The sequence below is a fragment of the Triturus cristatus genome, chromosome 3_1 (assembly GCF_964204655.1).
Source record: "Triturus cristatus chromosome 3_1, aTriCri1.1, whole genome shotgun sequence".
Taxonomy (NCBI): domain Eukaryota; kingdom Metazoa; phylum Chordata; class Amphibia; order Caudata; family Salamandridae; genus Triturus; species Triturus cristatus.
In genome coordinates, this window is record NC_140583.1 from 99895896 (window position 1) to 99918130 (window position 22235).

General features: G+C 43.5%; 1 protein-coding gene across 5 annotated transcripts in view; it reads right to left on the reverse strand.

The window, feature by feature from the left end:
- The window catches only part of PRR5L (proline rich 5 like), a 284562-nt gene that overhangs the window by 184988 nt on the left and 77339 nt on the right, over nt 1-22235 (reverse strand). For all 5 annotated transcript variants that reach the window (XM_085643475.1, XM_085643476.1, XM_085643478.1 and 2 more), the window contains exons 2-4: nt 7428-8168; nt 5187-5267; nt 3572-3620 (exon numbers count right to left, since the gene is read on the reverse strand). In XM_085643475.1, coding sequence (XP_085499601.1) covers nt 3572-3620; nt 5187-5267; nt 7428-7600 — 303 coding nt within the window. In that variant the 5' untranslated portion in view covers nt 7601-8168. The remainder of the gene's footprint in view (nt 1-3571; nt 3621-5186; nt 5268-7427; nt 8169-22235) is intronic.

Genomic DNA, 22235 nt, shown 5'->3' on the forward strand with positions numbered 1-22235 from the left:
AACATCAGAACAAATAATTTAAAATCATCTGTGGCATCACATTGGATTGAAGCTGGTCACCAAATCTCTCAACTGCGTTTTACAATACTTGAAAAGATCACACAACGTCGAGACATGGATCCTGTAAAACAAAGACTAAGGACTGAATATTTTTGGATTAAAAAGCTAAATTGTTCCCATCCCATTGGGTTGAATGACCGCATAGAATATGCTTGTTTTCTCTAGTCTGCTGAATACAGTTACATTGGTAAATCGTGTTATCCGGTCCCGTAATTTACTGTTTATAATTCATGAATTATGTTACGGGATGATGATGTTTATTAATATATTCAGATTTTGTCTATATTTTTCACTTATTATTTTCCACTTCTATGTACATTTTCCTTTCTCAAACCTTTTTCTTTCTTCATTAACTTTATTGAAATGTTGGTCTTTTCTTTGGGGTTTCTACTTGTCTGGCCGCTTCATAGGCCGTTTGCGTCTACATTTCTGTCAGCTTGATGCCCATTCGTTGTGATTACGTTAACACGTAACCGATTGGCTTATACTGTCCATTCCCACATCACGTCACTTTAGCTTATATATATTAACCTATCACAGGGTGATTTAGATTTGTCATCAAGTTCGACGTTGAACTTTCACGCCGTCCGCAGAGCCTTAGACATGTGAAAACCGTTTGGTTTCCAGTAAGTTCATGTTAAATACGCTCTTTCCGGGATTTAAAGGGACCTTTTGGTACTTTCTTTCACTCGTTTTATGCTGGCGCGTTTCTTTTTTACTGAATTTTGGCCCTGGGTTATCTGCATCTCTCCTTAGTACACGTTTCGTTATTTTTTCAATTACACATTTATTTCCCGCATGTATTGTTCACTTCCGTTCATTTTCTGCTCTCTAGTTTAAATATTTATTTACCGCTCGTTTCGTTAATTTTCTTTCATTTGGTTTGTCTTCATCACAGTTTATGTATTTTGGTCTATACACGTGATTTTTTATGCATTGATTTAACTGTCCAGAGTTATTTCATTTGTTTGGGATAGTGAACTTAATGGTCCTGTTTCATTTCATTTGTAGACCCCTGAAGAAGGGTCAGATTATTGACCCGAAATGCATGGGTGGATGTCTAATGTGCTCAAGAAGAACAATTCTTTGTTATGTATGATTACATTTGGAAATGATATTTCAACGAGAGACTCAATTGTCGAAACTCAATCTATGAAGTAAATAAATTGTTGAAGAAACTTTATCAGTTTCATGGTTTACTGAGTGCCCTGTCTGCGAGAAGGTGATTCTTAACCTGAATGATGCCTATAATGAATGGGGAATAACCACTGCTTATAGTGAGAGGGAAGTGGGACTCATAGACCCGGATATTGAACTGTGTCTTTGTATATAAATGCTACTTTTTCCATAAAAGCGAGTATTCAACAGGATTATCATTTATTAATACTATTTAACCTATTTTGAGTTGTGAGCCTGAGTTCACTGCCCTGTATCTATCTCCCCCACCCAATGCCCACGAGAACACCTTGGACTGCTCGACCCCGTGCTACTACTGAAAGTCAAATGCTGAAACGGTACAGGACCCACGGTAAGTAGGCCCCTGAGCTTCAGGACGGGACCCACAGTAAATGGGCCCCTGCACGTCACGAGAGGACCCACAGTAAGTGGGCCCCTACGCGTCACGAGAGGACCCACAGTAAGTAGGCCCCTGCGCGTCATTAGAGGACCCACAGTAAGTAGGCCCGTGAGCGTCAAGACAGGACCCACAGTAAGTAGGCCCGTGCGCGTCACGAGAGGACCCACAGTAAGTAGGCCCCTGCGCGCCATGAGAGGACCCACAGTAAGTGGGCCCCTGCGTGTCACGAGAGGACCCACAGTAAGTGGGCCCTTGCGCGTCACGAGAGGACCCAAAGTAAGTAGGCCCCTGCGCGTCACGAGAGGACCCACAGTAAGTAGACCCGTGAGCGTCCGGACAGGACCCACAGTAAGAAGGCTCCTGCGCGTCACAAGAGGACCCACAGTAAGTAGGCCCCTGCGCGTCACGAGAGGACCCACAGTAAGTAGGCCCCTGCGCGTCACGAGAGGACCCACAGTAAGTAGGCCCCTGCGTGTCACGAGAGGACCCACAGTAAGTAGGCCCGTGAGCGTCAGGACAGGACCCACAGTAGACCCCTGCACGCCATGAGAGGACCCACAACAAGTAGGCCCCTGGACATCAGGAGTAAAAGGGCTCGACTCCCACGGTTCGGGGACAAGTAGCTCCTTCTTTCCCCGTGGTCGATGAAATGGGTTCTGTTAAAAGTACATTATACAAGAGGCTGCAATTACGAGTTCAAGACTTCAAATAAGAAACAGTCAAAGGATGTAAAACATTTCCAAAGGTATCTTGTACACTGACCCAAATATTCTGCCGCAACTTTGTCATTTTAACACACAAAACAATTTTAAACGTGTGCTTCTGTGAATATAATCGCACCTTAAGAAAACTATGCTGCAGAAGCCTGCAAGGCTAAATGCACATAAAAAAGTATTTTAAACATTTCTTAATATTCAAATTTCTCATTTGGTAAAATCACGCACCAGAAAACCTGAACCTTGATGGAATGGGGTTTTGTTCCAGAATTAGATGTTTCGGGCCAAGGGGGAAATTATCTTAGCCTTTCTCTTTTTAAGTGTAGGTTAAGCTACAACAAATTATCGACAGCAACATATGGACGGAGTATGATTTCTCGACTGTGTATCTGGCGACTAGACACCCGTATTGCATTTATAGTCAGATTAGGAGCTGAAAAGATGAGGTTTTAGATTCAGATAGTTTTATTTGAAGGCTGTGGGTCCAAGTAAAGGGTATTTCCAATTCACACCCGTATCTTCCGCATTCTATATATAAAATATGTTGGGGTTAGTCTGAACTGGGAAGGCCTAGCAGTTCTTTGACACAGAGCATGTTACTTCTATCCCAGGTATCACTTTTCAGACAGAGTTCATGTTTTAATACAAGCGGTGACGCGTTAGGGCTGCAGAGCCCTGTATCAATACAAGCTAGAATGAGAATAGCCTTGGCAGTCATCGCATTCATGGCACGCTCTTTGTGCTGGCACAGAAAGCAAAACGTGTAAAGTCTGAAAGACTTTCTCAGTCAAAAAGCTGTATGTTAGGCCTGCCAATATCGGACTGCTCTTGTGCCAACATATGCATAGAATGTTGGAAGTGATTGATACAGCTCGTCCAGCCGTTGCTCTTCCTTCCCTTCTCTTTCCTTTTTCCCTCCTTTGCCTGTCTTTTCTTCTTTTACTATTGATCACTTGGGTTAGTCTCATGTTACCCATATAGTCGCATAACTTTGCCAAAGATATCTTATGCTAACCCTGTTACAGGCTTTCTGTCTGCCCTTGTGAAAATCAATAAAGTATTTTGAAATTTAAAAAAAAGTCCGATATGGGACCCAGGCATGAATGCATAAACAAGGAAGGAGGGCACAGCCTGGTTGCAAGCAGTTGCCATGCTCATCTGTGACATGCACACGGGAAGGCTGCTGCTCAAAATAGATTTACATTTACTTTGTTTGTACCTGGAAATAATCTGTAATGAAGGATCCCAGCTCACTCTTCAGTAGACGCCTGCAGAGGAAACAGAAATGTTCAGACAGAGCCATGAAAGAGATGCTCCCACAGAGACCACACACACCATCTTAGGATTTCATTATCAGACTCACTATTTGGCACTCCTACACCCCCTCTGTGCCATCCAGAATGCCAGGCATATACCCAACGCCTCCCGCTGCCACTTCTACTTTACCCAAGCATCCCCTTCCCTGCACACAACCTACCCTTCCCCTGTGCACTCTGCGCTCCCATGCCCCCTGCCTACTATGCACATTCAGCCCTCGACACTAGAAGTGGGCGAGCCAACAAATTAACGGGGAGAGCCGAGCCAGAGCCGAGTAGAGGGTCTGACTGGGCTCTAAGAGCCTATGCATGAGCCAGGCCCTTAAAATGTTTAGCACAGAAACTGTGCAACAAGCACCATATAAAAAAATATGTCAAAGATGCTACAAAAAAGTGTATTTCATGCAGAAGTGTTTCGACTTAGTACATCAAGTTGCATTGACAGCCATTTATTGAAAGTGCCAGTCTTAAATAGGACCTTAAAAATATTCATGCCCCCTGCCGTGAAAACAATGGGGCAGATTTATGAGCCCCTTGCGCCACTTTTGCGTCAATTTTCCCATGTTAAAAGTGACGCAAAAGTGGCGCAAGGGGCTCATAAATCTGCCCCAATGTCTTTAGTGAACTAAGTGGCAAGTTACTTGTTATGTGCACCCCTTATGCAGCCTAGATTCGTACATAGAGCAACATTATAGTCTAGTTAAATCAGACCCAAGAGAGGTGCTTGTGTAACACACGCCCTGAACTCATGCATTTCGAAGTGCTCGCAAATACAATAAGGAAGAAGGAAGCACAGTGAAATAAAAATGTGCCTAAGATCACACAATGTGCTCAAGCGGGGAAGCCAGTGAAAATCTCGGATATACAGTATTCAATTCAGGCTATAGAAAGGTATCTTATTCCCTCGCCATGCTTCACAAAGGTTAGAGTTTCTTTCTTTAATTCTTGGGGTATTAAGTTAGAGCGTGGGCAGCAGGCAGAAGCCGCAAGAAAGCTCGGCTCGTTTTCGACTCGAGGGTTTAAGAAGACTTTAAGCTAGAGCCAGGCATCTGCCTTGAACTTTCAGAGGCTCGCCCACCTCGACTTGGCACCCACAAAGTCTACCTTCTCTGAGTTGCAGCTCTTGGTGTGCATTACCATATTCACCCCCACACAGCAAATGCATTAACATAAAACATTACACCAGGCACTGGTTACTGTAAATACATAAGTTTTAGGGGCTGCTTCTGAGCAAAAAGGTGGAGTTGACGAAAATACTTTATATGCAAGTCAAGTGATTGTCAGTTCCTTGGGCATTTGTGTTTAAAACTGGTGATTTCACAGAAATACTAATTCCAAACTGTAACTATTCACTTGCCTTGGCAGGCACTTTGCACATCATTCACTGTGCCAGGATACCGATTAATCCAACAGTGAGTTATGGAGAAAATCATGGCATATAGTAAAAACAAATCCAAGCAAGTAGCTCCTGGCATTCTGGCTCTAATATACCACACCTTCCATACCACGTCAACCCACCTGACGCTTTCGTTCAGAGTGTAGAGCTCGTTCGTCTGCAGACCCCCACCTTTAAACACATTGATCACCGCTGTCTGAACACTGCAAAGATAAAGGCGGGAAGAGGGAGAAGACAGCTGTTAGAGTTAACACATGTCAGAATTCACTCATGTTTCTGGTGCGCACTGCTGGACAGGCACTATAAATGCACTTACTACTGCTACGACTAAAAACTAAACACATAACCGAACTCATGTCACACGTAAAAGCACAATAATCCTGAACCTTGCCATCATAAATAACAGACGGTGGTGGTAGTAGGAACGTGCACCATGACCTCTCTCAATCTGGCCGAATATGCTGGGTGGGGCTGTGAGCATTATTGCGGACATTACAGTGTCAAATACTGCTTGAATGTCAATTTCTGCTGGACAGGTCTGCTGATTTCACATGTAAACTCGGGGCACAGCTGAAAGGAAGAGAAACGGGATGCAAGCACAGTTCTTTATATCCACTGTCTGATTGCTGAAAAGCTTACTTTGTTCTATCAGACTTTGGTCTCTGGGTTTACTGTGGATACAGGGACTACCCCAAACTGGATTATAGTGTCAGATGATAGGACACAAGGATTACCATAGTACACACTCAACATACACTCTACACACACACCCCGACACACCCCTACCTACTCACACCCACACCCCCCTCTGAGTCCAAGTTTAGTAGAAGATCTTTTGCCTTCCTGAAAATTACCAAAGTGGGTAGGGTTGGCCCTTGGTACTTTCACCTCATTTGTTAGGGCATGTCCAGACGTCATTCCCATGCACTAGCTCATGCCAGGTATAAAGGTGGCACCTTCAGGCACCCCTTTGAAACACGCCTGACCTCAGAAGAAGACAGAAACTACTGTCTGTGACCAGTTCTCCCTCTAGTAAATAAATGAATAAGTAGCCAAGCAAAGAAGTGGACTACAAGGGCCATAAGGCTGACCTCCTGTTAAAGGACACAGCAGGCTACAAGTGGCCTTTTTCTGCAAATGCCCAGCAGACCAGTGGCAAATGGACCCTGCCTTTTTGCCTGTGTCCTACACCCTGCAATTCTTTAGTGCCACCTCAGAGGTCTTGGGAGGTTTCAGAAGTGTATTCCTGTGGTGGAATGGGATTTAAAGGGCTAACATCAGAAGTTAAAACCTTCAGAACAAACCTGTTTGGTGGATCCAACCTGCGCTTCATAGCTGTCAGCGTCGAGTTAAACCTAGGTCCTGTTCTACCACGACCGTTGACTGTTATTAGCACTTTATGCTTCTTGGTTCTATTCCTACTTAAACAATTCATAACTCTGGCCCCTTATAGATTTTTATTTCACTTTGTCATTTTGTTTATTAATTTGGACTCTATTTTCCTAACTCGGTTTGGGATTTTTATTGTTATGCATTTAAACTTTTATTACTGTATATATATTTCATACATTCCCATAATTGAGCTGGTTCGACCAGTGACATAGCTACCAGGGGATGAGCTCACGTTAATTTAGTGACTTTGAGGGCACACTCTGACAAGGGTTGTGATTGCTCCTAAAGGTGGGTTGTCACCCTACCCCACATAATGAACCAGATTCTTACAGGGTGTCACAGTCCCCCGAAATCACCACTAAAACTGGCTAAATAGCCTACTTCCAAAGCACTGCCAGCTGCAGGAAAGAGGACTATGTGGACATGGCAGAGACACCCCTCAAGAAACAGGCGGTATGAGAGGCAGCATTTGTTAGCAGATCAACACAGATGGAAGTAGTCTAAGATGGAGGATAGCGATGCCGACAAGGAATATGAGAGAAATATTATTCATATAAAAAATATTAACATTGACATTGCCTCCTGGAAGACCAGAAACAAACTACATGGAATGGGCTGTATGTCCTAGAGCGGTGCTTCACTGGCTGGTCATAGTGCTGAATAATTAGTGTTCGTGAAATAGGCTGTGATGAGGGCTGGTCGAATTAGGGTATTATCAAGCAGTACACATTTTGAGGACTAGTAACGCCTCGTCAGTCAGTCAATACAGAAAGGGAGGGAATTACTCTGACATTCCTATCTTTCCCAATCAAAGCAATGAAGCATTATTTAATCAAATGCTACAGAAACTGAGTGTTCTACTACTGACCTCAGAGGCATGCCAACACAGTACCTTCAATGCCCTTCACATGAGAACAGGTTTTCTAACATTTAGCTAACTTTAGCACTGCCCACTGCACAACCTCGCTTACCTGTTCCAGGCAGAGTTGGAGCTGAGTTGCAGCGCTTGTCGGGTGGCATTGAAGCGGGGTAGATCACTCAGGACCGGAGAGCTCATGAAGCGAGGGCGTGATGACTTCCGGAAAGAACCCATCTTATTTAACTGGATGGTGAAGTAGGGGAGTGGAGTGGGACTTCCAATCATATGTGCAGGTGTGGGTCCCCTCTCTTGGGACCGGCCTAGCAAAATGTAATTGTCCAGGGGCCTCAAGTCACAGTTGTGGGTCCTACAAGTAGTTGTGCTCTCCTGCAACAGACCAGTCCAGGGCAGGAAGCGTGCAGTAGTAGAAATCCGGTTTCTTCTTTTTTGGACACCAAACTTCCAATGTCTTTGTGATGCACCTTCGGGTCTAACAGAGACCACAGTTGTACATTTCAGGAACTGTCTATGCAGGAGGCATCTTACTCTTGAAGGTCAGCTTGGGATACCGTACATGTCGAAAGTTTGCCGGAGCACCCGTGGTTTGTTTACATGAAGGCAAAAACAATTACAGCCCCTTCGAGAATAGTGGAGGATCATCTCTTGAATGAGGAAGCTTTGTGAGGAACTTTCCGATTCTCCGTCTTGCGGAACACCTTGGTAGAATATAGCCGAACAAGGGTTCCTTGATGCATGTGCGTCTTCTGTCCTTGGTGGATGGTGCAGATCAGAATAGGCGTCAGAAAACCTCCGTAGCACGGCAGCCGTGTTCCTCAATGTTCAAGTAGGTAATCTAGAAAAGGAAAAACCACCATGAAACCCCGGGTAAAAAGACAGCGCACAAGCAGAATATTATAGCAATCGCCTTTTTATGGAAGGAATGGTTTTGGGTAATATATTCCATTTGTATGCTGATCTAACCAAGCATTCATAGGTGAAACATCTGCACGGTCAAAAACAAGCATCAGGGATTGGGCTCCCAGTTCAACAACTCGCCACCACGCATAGTCCCTGACTAATCCTCCGACAACTGCTGTACTCCTGCCCCAGAGGAGAGGCTCCTTCAGTTTCCGCAGGACCTCGGATGGGGCAACTGAGAGGTGCTGTATCTTCAATATATTCTGGAAAAGAAAGTGGTCTACATAGAAACTTCTTAAGTTTTCCAACTCGAGAACTCTTAAGGAGTATCCCGACTTAAGTTATTGCGTGCAGTCAGTGTGGAAGGAAGGAACAGGGTCATGGAACCAACCGAAGAAATGGCAAATTACAAAAGTTTGTTGCAAAGCAATAGAACATCCATGTACAACGTCATGAATGCGAAACACAAGGTTGTTGAGTTGGAAAGCTTCAAAGAAGGCAAGGCAGAACACAATGACGTTCACAAGAATTTGATCAAACAAGACTAGGTGCTTTAGATCCAATCCTGCCAGGATCCCAACATGCATGATGCACAGATCGCTTTACCTAGAGCAGAATACATCCTGGCATCAGTCCTTTTGGGAGGAACGAGTTTAGCCATGGAGCGGACAGGGCGCCGATGAGAACTGGCACAGCAGATACTTGGCACGACCCAAGCCAGCCTGCACCTGTGCCACCATAAGCAACTTTCAAGACTATCCCACGCAGACAGTGCAAGATCAAAACACCTGTAATTGGCTCAGGTTCAAAGCATCAATACATCTGACGCATAATTTTGTTATTGTATATCAGATACAAGTTGATTTATATAAACAATAATTATGGATTCATTACAACAGCAAGAACAATTACGGCTGGGGGGAAAAAAACGTTGTCAAAACCAGACGCCTGACAATATACAAACACAAAAGCACAGGACCCAACTCGTCAATGATTTAGAACTATATGTTGCAAAGATTTAAGGTAAAAAAGAAAGAAAAATAGGTGACAAATTTAAATACACCAAACGGTACCTGGCTTCACTTCTGTGTGTTTTTTCTCTTTAAATCATCTGATAGCGTCCTCTTTAAGAGACCTTTAAAGGTCTTCATGGCAGTCGCCTCCTTTCTACTCATCACCGATATCGGTATAGAACCCCAGTGATATCAACCGAGGCCAATGAAAGTATCTTCAGCAACAACAAGGTGATGGGTGGAATCCTTGAATTAATCTCAGCAGTGGCAGTCACTCGTGGGAACATTCCAGTCCATCGTTTTTCACCCACTTTAGGCAAAAGGACTAGCTTCAGAAAATCACTCTCGACACTGCACTGCATAGGAAGAGTCCGTCAGTCACGAACTGCCAGGTGAGGACCCCTCCAGAAGGAACCACAAGCAACCCCAGACTGTTTTCCACCTATGTAGGTGTCATCAGTGAGGGGTAGCTCAAGTCCGATGGCATAGCGAGAACGGGGCTCGCGTCGGTTCTGGTTTAGGAAGGTCCTGGTCTGGCAGTTCAAGTTGGTTTGTTCAGATTGCAGCAGGGTCCAAACTGAGGCGGCTTGGTGGCCAAAAAAAACAATGCGCTGAAATTCTACCCGAAGCGATTTCCAGTGATTATACTTATTTTAGGAATATTCCCATCATATTGTGTGTTTGATAAGCAAATGAGAATAAACAAAGGGCAATGCCTGCCTACCGCATAGGCACAACATGGGCAATTAATCTCATGACAACCGCACACTCTGAATATTTAGCAGAGACCAGGTTCAATCCTACGCAAGCGTGCCATTTGAGGTCATGGGAACTTCTTCAGGTGGCTCAAGGGGCATTCAGGTCTTACTGACCTCCAGATGGGGCCTTTTATCTCCTACTGTATACATTTTGGACCAAAACTGAACATCAAGCACATTCCTTTGCTCTGACCTTCAGAGTGGTGGCAGCAGAGCCGTCCAAGGCTTACTCAAGACGTTGCGTGGGGCTAAGGAGAAGGAACTCCGTGTGCACAACAGTGCTCAATCACTCAACGCTCAGCCAATTCTCTGTCTCCAACAACAATGAAATTGTAATTACTTCTACGCTGTCACACATTATAATTAGCTTCAGAACATAAAAACATCCGGATGATCACTGGATTCTACTATGCTTCAGGGGAACCTATTCTGGTTCAGAAGTCTGCGAGTTACCTGTCGCGGGACCCCCTCAGGACAAATACTTCGCAGCTCCTTCAAGTGGTGCTACAACTAGCTTTGGGGGATTGAGGCTCTCCAGTCGCACTGCCCGCTCACAGGTGCACGCCCACCACACAGAGCTAGGTGTGAGCGCAGGAAAAGTGGACTGTCTACCCGACACCGGGAGCGCTACAAGGGGAGATTAGGATGCAACTGCCTCCCTGAAAAGTTACACGCACTGAAATAACACCCACTCATCAAAACAAGGACCGAAGAGGCCACTTAAGCAAAAGCAGTAATGCTAGCGAAGGTGGGCTGTAAGGGGAACTCAAGGTATGGATGCGCGCTCCACCGAGCCATCCAGGGAGACTGCTGTGATGTCAACGCCAAACCATGATCCCGTCAATTCTTTCCTCATGCAGAAGCACCACTAATGTATGGTCTCTTATTCAATGACGCCTCCTGATCTAAAGGACTCCCAGGTATTCTATTCAAATGGAGTCGGACGGCTTACGATGTCTGCACTACTCCATGTGCAAGTCTCACACTTAACTGAAACATCTGCACTGAACATTTCCCACACATCCAACACAGCTCAGATATTCCTTTCAGTTGCTACCTTAATGCCACCAACAGCAGTCAACCCAACGCTACCAGCCACACTGCAGACCTGACATGTAGCTGGGTATCAACGTTCTGGAACCAGCACCACGCACTAAGAAATAAGACACCACCTAAAAGAGCACATTAGAAAGAATCCATTACACACAAATACTGCAGCATACACTATATATTTAGGTATCCCCAGGATCACAACAGCACTCACCTGCAACACACCCCACACAAACCATTATCACAACATGCTAAGCAGAACTCCTACTATCAACTCAATACAGACCAAATATGGCAGGAAATGGTTTTTATGGGTCGCCTACGCGGACTACTACCGCCAGTTAATATCATAACCATACCATCAAGCCTGGAAACAAGAGCTCCACATGACCTAGACAGCACTTAGGCATTTTGATACAACCAAACTTTCTAACTCCTTAAATTATTGTTAATATTTAGAATTTACATTGGAAAGCAATAACAAAACCAGAATGACACAACTGAGGTTACAACTCAAGCAAAACAAGCCTCTGGTTTGTTATGGAATCTCACAAACTAGGTCGTGAAAGTGCCGCGTTCGGTTTGCATGGCCATAATATGGCCTCAGGCGCTAACAGCAAATAATATAAACAAACACAAAGATGTAAGTTAAAGCATGTTATGGTTACAATCCACTTAATCATAACACTAAATATGGTCAGTTATGGCCAATGGCACTGCCTCACCCCCAAGACACCACAAATGTAAGGTTCTTTCTAGTGGAATGTGGCTGTAGGAGACAACTGCTCAAAGAACCTCATCTGGCCAGTTGCAGCGCTTTTGATAGTTTAAAAAGATATCGTAAACATTGCTCTTACTGTAGACGTTAAGCAAATTTTTAGGATTTTATAAATTAATTTTTATACAAACATTTTTTGTAGCATGTAAGCCATGCTTGAGCATAGAGCGATAGTAATCACTACCGCAGTGGAAAACTGCAGACATCATAGGAAGTCAGTGGATTGTTGTGAAAAAACATAATTCTCCCATATACTGAAAAAAGGGATTACTCCTTACGATAAGTCGGCAACACAATAGGGTACTGTAGGAAGTCCTGTAGAAGTTTATTCGTTAAAGAGAGCAAAGACCAGCCATCAGGACTCGAGATCCCCGGTTCAAAACATCACATTATCTTTAGAACTCCCATTATACTTATGACTCAACAGGATTCCAACATTAACAGGACACCAAATACCACAATTATGTTTCACGTGGACTGTCTCGTGGTCCTTATAGGTCCATAAATTCAGGAGCAATAATGAATGTGGAGAATCGAATAATAATGAAAATATATGTCAAGAAAAGAAGCGTACGGACAAAACAAATAAGTTACATTACACTTGTAATGAATGATCCATTGTATTAAATCAGTAGAAAGGTCAATTCCAGTGAAAAAGCATCTCGAAAGAAGAAAGGAAGACCTTTAAGTTAGCATCACACATTTAAATGAAATAAGCTTTAACTCTACCTTAATTGTGTAATACAGTTAAATCGATTCAAATAAAAATGTATAAACTTTCATGAGCTTTGTTATATGAAATGTCAAATGTTAAAATATCCCACTTACACAAATTTCATAAATGCACAGTTTTCAAGATACAAAATTCAAATCTTGTTTGAATGTTTTCACAGGCTATAGCATCTCTAATATCAGTCTGTAAAATATCTGCTTTATTTCATTTCGAACACATTTTAGCATTGATTTTCTAAATGATGCATATTCGCAATAAGCACCATATTACTATGCCACTCCATTTTTGCACAAACTCCCATTAAGAAGCATAAGTTTCATTAGTACAACCTCGTTTGTATGTTTTAATGTTATTCTATATGTTTTCTTCATCTCACTTTTTAAAAGCACACTTTTACGATGTTTCTACTACACTCGTCTCCGTTCCATGCATCCCTAGTTATCGTGTATGATGTAAAATGTCAACCTTTTTTGTGTTCTCTATGTATAAATGTGTTGTATATTATAATTTTCAAATCTCACTGCATCAGCAGCTCAGCAATTCTTTTACAAGTCAAAGATCAGTGAAACCTTGTGTCAATGTCAAAAGGTCACCTGCAGTGGCCTGCTGTCCTAACTCAGGAAGCAGAATGTATAAATAACTTCAAACACTTGTCCATTGGCAGGCTGAAGTGACCTGGGGTTAGGAGGAGTGGTCACTTCCTGTGTGGAGCACACACTCTTGTCAGCTTGTATTACAACTGTGCCATCACCCAGGGACATCCAGGCGATTGAAATTAAACAGTCAGGAGAGGAAACTGGGCGTGGATGGGCTCTAACAAAATGTGAGGGAAAAAAGCATTAGGAATCATTTTCTTTTTATAAAACAGACATTCTAGCAAAAATTTCAGCTGATCATTCACAAAAGGAGCTGCATTATCTTGTGGCTGTGCGCATGCATAAAGACCTGTGCATGCATCAATAGGGATGGTCGCCTACAAAATTGTTGGGTCTAGAAGCAGTATGGTGCCTGGACCTACCACCCCAAAAAAATTATCGAATACATAAAAAAAATACAATAAAAAAGTCGGTAGGAATGGAGGTAACAGAGAAACGGGAGAAGTAGCAGGGAGTGAGCATGGGAAGTAACAAGTGAGAGAGCAACATGTGGCAGGGAGCAGCACAATGGACCGAAAGCAACACTGAGGGAAGGAGTTTGGTAGGGGAAGAAGCACATAAGAGAGCATGAAACAGAGGACTGGGACAGGTATATAGCAAAGGGAAGTACACGAAGGAAAGAGTTGGAAAACGCACACTTTTATAGAACGCGAAAGAAAGAAAGAAAGAAAAAAGAAAAAGAAAGAAGTTGCCTAAAAGTAAGCAGTAGAAGAATATAACCGAGTCAGTCAAAGAGACGGTAAGTAGGCTGTGCTCCAGGAGAGGGGCAAACACAAGATAGACAAGCTGAGACAAGGAAAGCCAACAAATAAGATGCACGCTAATGAGAATAACAATAAAGCCAACAAATTTTAAGCAATAGTCGGGCAGTAGGCCCCTGAAGCTTTTGATAAGCCTACTCCAGGTCTTTTGCAAACCAGCTCAACCTAAGCATGTGACACATCTTCATTACCACACATTTGACTGGACACATTTTAAGTTTTTAGATAAAACCACTTTTTGAGGTATTTGAGTATGAATGAAGCATATGTAACGATAGAGAGAAACACGAAGTGGTAGGAGAGAAGCACAACATGGAGACAGATGGGAAAAAAATGTACTCGTGCACTGCTTAAGAAAAGAAGCATTGTCAAAAAGAAAAAAAGAACATTTTTTTGATGGAAGAGGAACTGTATAATACAACAAGCATTGGCAAAATTAACGTATTGGTTTAACGTCCTAACACCAGGGATGTGAGTATAGTTCTGACATAGCTGCCTTTTGACTTTTAATGACTAATATGGAAATTAGAGACTGGATTTTACACAGGGATAGCAGGAACTTAAACAATTGTACTAATACATTGATTTTGGATAGTGCCTCATACCACTGTCCTGCAACTGATAAACGTAATACCAGATGGTTCCATTACTCAATTCATGGCGCTTGATTTACAAGCTTCAGATGGATGGAAGAGTCAGTCTGTACTGCTGACAGTAAGTTCAGGAGCTCCAGAACGCCTCGTTTTGTCATGGGTGCCCATCCCGCTAACTTAGCCAACCCAGTTGGCACCTTTCATTTTGTTTTTAAAAAACTGTTTGGGTATTTGTACACCTAATTTTAAGCGAAAAAAAACCAGTTCATATAAATTATGTACTAATTGCACAATGTCATGGTAACTGGCTTACTACCGGTTTTAAATGCGTGATGTCACAGTAAAAGACGTAGCTGCCTGGCGTTTGAGAACTAGAGACAATGAAATATGGCAGGATTCTATCGATGCTGCATGGGAATGTGACGTGTTAGCTGGCAAGACATACATGGTGCAAGCATAAACGACAAAAACAAACAAGCTGCCAAACCGAACCTTTAAATTATATCCTTACCACGTAGGGGACTGAACAGGGCTGCAGTGCACCATCTGTGATTGGGTGTGGCCACAGTGAAACATGAATTTGGAAATACATTGAAATACAAAATAAAAAAATGTCTAATTTATTTTGCTTTTGCATTCAATGATATATTCAAAGGTATTTGTAACATTATTGACTTTTAGAAGAAAGAGGATTTGCCCATTCATTGCATGAAATTTTAGGTGGTTTCTTTTGGTCTGTCCTGACAGCGCAGCTGTTGCCAGGCAACTCTGTGATCATCAACAGAGAGGGGTTTGGCTCCGCCCACGCGCTGGGAGCCAGGAGAACATATTTCGATTGGGCGGATTGCAAAAAAACAGAATACAGATTTTCAAACACTAGAACGGAATAATTTTGAACCCATTGCTGCACTCGCACGTGACTGTTTCTTTAATATCACACTGTTTCTTCTTCCACGGGCAGCTTAAGGCGTCAAACATCGTAAAATAGTGCATAGAAATAAAGGGAACAAATAGATAAATGACACAAACCTCTTGTTAAAGCAATAAATACAGCGATAAAAACGAGCCACAAAAATTGTGAGAAGTAAAACATAAATAAAAACAGAACCTGCCTTTCAGTTTGCCCAAAAGTACAGGAAACGAGTCGTTTTAAAAATGGATTGACCCTACCGTTTGTGAACGTTTGTATCGCTACCAATTTCTTTTTCTATTACAGTAGCAGTATATATCAAGACCGAACAAGAGAGACAACCTTAAATTCAAAATAGAAAGCAACTCTTAACAATTATCCTCCCCAAAAATGACAAAATTGCGACGCAGCCGAATGAGGACGAACACAATTCATACCAACACCTCACTCGCTGCAGGATTCAATATTTCGATTATATCACAGAAGGCTGCTTAGGAACCAAGTTCCAGTCTCAGGGGGATGCTTCACATCAGGTGATTTACAACAATTCACTGGAAGTTTACATGCCAACAAAACACACATATGCACCTTGAAGCACGGATAAAGATCTTTTTAGCTAGAAGCTAGCACCTTTAAAAACACAACTACAAATTATTCGAACTTTTACCACCATTTCAGACTCCTTATCTCACCTTTCTCACTTAAAAAATGAAAAAAGTGTAAGCTCATTACAGTAGTCTTGGGTGAAAATAGCCGAAAGGAATTTAAGTACACATTAATCCTTTGAAGCCATCTGCCACAACTTTTTTTCCACTGAGCACCAATTTAGCAACAATCAGTCTGTGGTGGGACAGGGTTAAGTAGTTTGTAGTTGTGTTGAGAAAGGATACCGCTCGGCTCCAATAAAGCGAGAATTAGCATAGCTCTAAAGCCCACTACCATTAATCTACCCGGATTATATGCGGATGTTGTTGGCACCAGACATTGAGTAATTCGCCCTAAATATATGTATGGGAACCTTCACACCGAGCTTGGAAACTTCTTAAAGATACACCAATAAAATCAGTTTCAGAGGAAAAAAAATAAAAATAAATTAAAAACTCATCCTCTGCTATAAAAACACACAAACACGAGCGAAAAACAAAAATTCTCTGACTTAACCTCCACCCCCCCAAAAAAAAACAAGCAGACTAGGAGAAACAGCCTGTTACATTAGACCTCAGGTTCTAAATAAAGAGCAAGAGAAAAACAAAAAGATTAACAGCTCGGTTTCAATAAGTACGTAGGAAGACTGAAACACCAACAGTAGTGTGAAAGAGGAGAGCAGTCTTTCACTGTGTTTATGTCAAAGGAGGTTAACGATAAAAAGAAAATACCAACAGTCCAAAGTAAAGTGAAAAGACAGAGGAAAAACACAAACCGCTTATTGAAGCGACAAGTACAGCAAGGAATGTAGTCCCACAACTGTTTGCATGCGTTTATATCAATTTGCTTTTTTTTTAAAAAAACAATTGCTATAACAATAGGTATCAAAGAACAAAAAAAGACGACGACCTTAATAGCCCAATAAAATAACGAACTGTTAAAAAAAATAAATAAAATCAACCCATAAGATCATCACAAAATAACAATACGGACAAATTAGAACTGATGCTATTCGCACCAACCGCTCTATCCTTGCAGGTAACAAACGAAAATTCACTAGAATGTCTGCTTCCTTCCATGAGCGGCGCAAGAAGAAACTCATCTAATTAAACCAAAACAACATCACAAAGAAACAATGCAGACAAATTATAACTGACACTATTCTCCATGACCCCTCTATCCTAGCAGGTAACAAAGGAAAATGCAATATAACATCAGCTTTGTGCCATGGACAGCTCCAAAATAAAAAAATCTTAAAATAGTGCAGAAAAGCAAAGTAAAGTGAACGGACAGACCTAGTCATAGGTAATCCAAAATACAATTAATCTGTGATCGAAAACATAACAGGACATCAGCTTTATTCCATGGCCGGCTCAAAAAGAGCAAGCAGAGGGGAGGAGGAGGCGGCCACAGCCCGAGGAGAGAATTCGAGCCGTAGTATCAGGGAAGCACAAGTGTGCAGGGAAAGGAGAGCAAGCGTGTGAAAGATAAACGCTGATCCCGGGAAACACTCGTATAAATTGGAAAAAAAAAATAGTTTCTGCAAAGAAAGTAAAATACAACAAGTGGAAGAGGACAAGTCCTGGGGGCGATCCATGGGAGTTAACAATTGTGAAAAAAGGTAGGACAAGCAGGAACCATTAAAAAATTAGGAGCAATTTTTTTGTAAAAACCGTCCAAAAGCCAATCAGAAGCTGGAGGAGGGCTTTAAGCCCCCTGACTGAATACAGCATGTCGAGAAACAGTGCATGCGCTGCCTAGGCTCAACCTAAATCCTACTACTAACTGTGGGGTGTGGGTGGGGTAGTTGATCTGTTCCTGCCAACTGGTGTGCCTGTGATGTGTTCTGAAGGGTTTCTGTCCGTACTATATCAATTGATATATAAAAACCTCACCCCGCCTAACTAGCCAATACCCTTTCGCTCTGGCCCCGGATCCTACCACCCATCCAAAAAGCGCAGAGGGGCACGGCTACTTCCGACCCTCCCAAAATCACATTGTGCCTGGAGAGTGGCAGGCTGAGTAACAGCTTGTGACTATGAAGACATGCAGGCTCCATCAGTTTAGTAAAAAGGGCAGAGCACCCGAGTAACTCAGACGAACTCCACGGCTTGTAGTTGCTCAGCGAGCAGGCAGGTCTGCTTTTCATTCATTAAAGCTGGTGGGCAGTTGCACACTCCTGAACCCAGCACAGAGGGCTCACAGCCCAAAGAAAACCACTAGTTCTCCCCAAACAATAAAAAAAATTAAAACTCTGCACAATGTAATTGGGCGGGTGGGTTTTTCGAGCCCAACATGGAAAAGAAAATCTTGGCACGAACAATGCAAAACTGGTCAAATGGCAACAATAATCCCCTTTTTTAAAAGGCCATCTAACTTAAACATCGCAAATACACCTTCGCTGCGTTTTTCAGTTCACAAAATCATGATTGGGAGCTTAAATTGGTGCCATTCTTCACCGATTCGTGGTGCAACTTTTGCACAGGGTTTAATAGCACAATTAATTAGTCAAATGCACATGGGTATTTTAGAACTTTGAAAGCCACGCATGTGCGCTACCGTCACACAAAGGGCCTGACAACGTTGCATTGTCACTTAAGCCAGCTTAGAGCCAGGGCAGAGGAGGCCGGGAATTTAATGCACATCAAAGCTACTGCCTAAAAGCTTTTTGCCCATCTTCCAGAACCAGCGCACCAGGGTATAAAAGTAGGACCTCAGACACCAATTCTTCAGTACGCTTCTGGACCTGTGGATACTCAGAAGTAGGACTGCGGTGCTGCTACAAGGACTGCCACTCTACTAGACTGCTGCCGTGAAGCAACTGCTATGCATAGCAAACAAAAGGAGATGATGGACGGAGCGCTGAAACTTTTCAGACACTCAACCCCCGTCACAGATCTGGGTTGAATCCATCATCATTCTTTAGCTCACTTTGCCACCCTAGTTCATACACAGTTATATGCAAATCAGTCTTGACCCTGTGCCTCATGGGAACAGTCCAGCCGAACTGCCAAGCCATGTCTTCCCTGGACCGAAAACAAGCATCCTGGGACCAGTTTCGGGCTAACAGCCCTCATCAGCCAGGCTAGCTTGAAACCAGTGGAAAAGTGAGCAAGGACCCACGTCTGGGAATACCCTGCTAACTTAGGGTGAACAAAGCAAAGAAGGAACTGCTGCCCTGCTGTACTGCCCTGTTGCCCACTTGCTCGGGGGGAAAAAACTGGGCCTGCAATTTAATCTCCAGTCCAGGACCCCACAGTGACTCTAAGGGATAGTCTGCGGGCACCTGATCTGAGCCTTATGGACATTAAAGGCTACCCAACCAGCTCCTTGGCCCAACTGCAGCGAGTTCATGCCACTAAGTGGTGCCTCTCAGGTCACAGACCCTTGGTGTGGCTCACGGGCTCTTTAATCATGCCTTTGGGCTTTTTGAGACCATGGACAGGGCTCATTCACACCAAGACGGCGCCACTCACGCCAAAAACATGCTCAAGGCACCGCCAGGCCATGTCATCGCACAGCAGCATCACCTGCTGGTGGGAGGCCGTCAAAGCGAGTCACCAGCCTGCCAGTCAATGATGCCCGGCCTGTTCTTTGACCACGACCGATAGCCCCCCCAAGACGCTCTCCTTGCGGTTCTCTCCGAGGCAAACAGAACTCTTTGCCCAAAACTTGAGACGGTCAACCTTCAGTCTGACTAACCTGGGACAGTATCTGACCTGCGCTCCATCGCAGTTGGCTTGAACTGGTAAATCTGACCCGGTCCAGCGTGACCAGACAGCCACGTTTGGCACTTTTTGCTTTTAGTCGCTATTTTACACCTTGTTTTTTAAAAATACAGAACTCCGTTTCTACTAATTGGATTTTTGTTGTTTTGGCCTTGTTTTAATTACATTTTGCTCCATCTTTTTTATCTGGTGTGGGATCATTTTGTGTGGAGTTTTTTACTGTATGAAATGTTGCACAAATACTTTATGTGTCACAATGGAGTGTGCCGTTTCTAGGGGAAACGGAGGGGAAAGGGAGGTCTTTCTTCGTGATGCTCTCACACACCCCGGAGGATGTCATGCTTCACCATTGGGCCTGCTTCTCGTCGGGCCGGCGCTGCAATGCTTGACGGGCACCTGTGAATGGGGCTCTTTGGCGGAGATCTTTTGAAGAAGCCGTAGGGTGAGTGCGGGTTGCGTGCTGGGTAGTGCACTGAGTAGGTGGGATAAAATAAGTCTAGGGCAGTCCAACTGTGATGTTTATTCTTATGGTAGCTCTAGCCTAATTAAAAATTCGTAAGCTCCTATATGGGTGTAATGTTCCTATAGGGCTAAAGTGGTGTAGTGGGTTGACATGTTTCGTGCCTGTTAAGCCCCTAACGGGTCTCATGACACTTCATCAGAAACATATGTGAAATTTTAAAGAACAGTGCAATTTGTGTGCACTACCGCAAGTCTGGTTCAGTTAATACTTTACTGATAGCCAGACGCAGTAGAAATGATCTCCGCCAAAGAGCCCTGTTCACGGGTGCCCGTCGGGCATTGCAGCGTCGGCCCGACGAGGAGCAGGCCCAATGATGAAGCATGACATCCCCCGGGGTGTGGGAGGGCATCACAAAGAAAGAACTCCCTTTCCCCTGGGAATTGCACACTCCTTTGTGACACATTATCCCCTTGGAGTTTGTGTGCAGGACCTGCTTAAACATAGCTCCTGGTTCCTCTTGTTTACGATAGGCACAACTACTTTACACATTCCCTCCAAGTTAGGCCTGACTGCTCTGTGCTAAGCTACCAGAGGGTTGAGCACAAGTTAATTTGGGGTTTGCTTGTGCCTCACCCTGACAAAGATTGTGGTTGCGGCTTCACCAGGGCTCATACGAAAGTCAACCAAAAACCCAATTTTTCATAGAGTGTTTAACCAAAAAGAAAAAAGTAGTTCCCTAAAAGTGAACAGTGGAAGAATACAAGTCAACCAATCAAAAGGATGGTATAGGGTTTATGCTCCAGGGAAGTGACAAATATAAGATGCAAAACTGGGACAAGGTGTTAAGTCTGACCTTATCCTATGGCATTTTCCGCAGGAACATCATGGACATGAAGAAAAAGCCACTAATTCGCCAAATCACCAATTGCATCCAACAAGGTCAAAGTGACAATAGTAATTCGGGGAAGAAGGGAAACAAAACAAGGAAGGAGGGGGTCACACGTTGAACTCCAGGTTACGACAGGACCTAGCAAGGACAAAGCATAACATCTGCATAAGAAAGAAAACAAAAACTGGTAAGTATGTAAAAGGTGTCAGAATGTCTAAGCTCCCTAATAGGTGTATCAATTACCTAATGGTTTCCCTCCTTAGTGAACCGTCAATTAATCATGTAGTCATGTGGTTGAAGAAGTGCCTGGTCCTAATAGAAAAGATATTATGGTTTTCTTAGTCAGAGCAAACACTATATGAATAAGCAAATAAGAATACTCTTGACTGGAACCCACCTATTCACCAAACTCTTTAACGTAAATAAACTCCATAAACAGAGTGTAGAAGAAAGTAAACACTGCCTTAAGATCAGGAGTCTAACTAATGTATTTCTTTGTCTGCTTGCAGGTTCCTAAATCAGTTCAGTAAATGATGGGACGGATGCCCACAGCAACAGGAAAACCAAATCAGATAAGTATTCAAAAGTTCAATCATTAATTAGTAAATGACAGCGCAAAGCGCTGTTACCGTTAAGTAGGCTTAATAAAGCTTTTCTGTCCTTTCTTTTCTTGTTTGCAGGACGACTCGACCGGAGGTGAAGATGAAGATATGAAGGTAAGGGCGGCGCACCGAAGACTGGAGCACTGTCAGCGGTCCGAATGGGGAAGACGGAACGCCGAATACAAGAAAGGAGGTCCAGGAAAAGGTGACCGAACGGCGAAGGCTGGGAGACCACGAAAAGGACCTCGATGCGCGCCGACCTGTAGGAGAACGAGGTGACCGGAAGGCAAGTCATACGCCAAGAGACACGAAGCGCTGCCGCTCGGGGATGGGTGCGCTTTAACCTTTCTGGTCATAGCGCATGCGCGTTCCCCAGGCGGCGGCCATTTTTGTAGTTTTTTGCTTTGTTCCGGCTCCCGATCG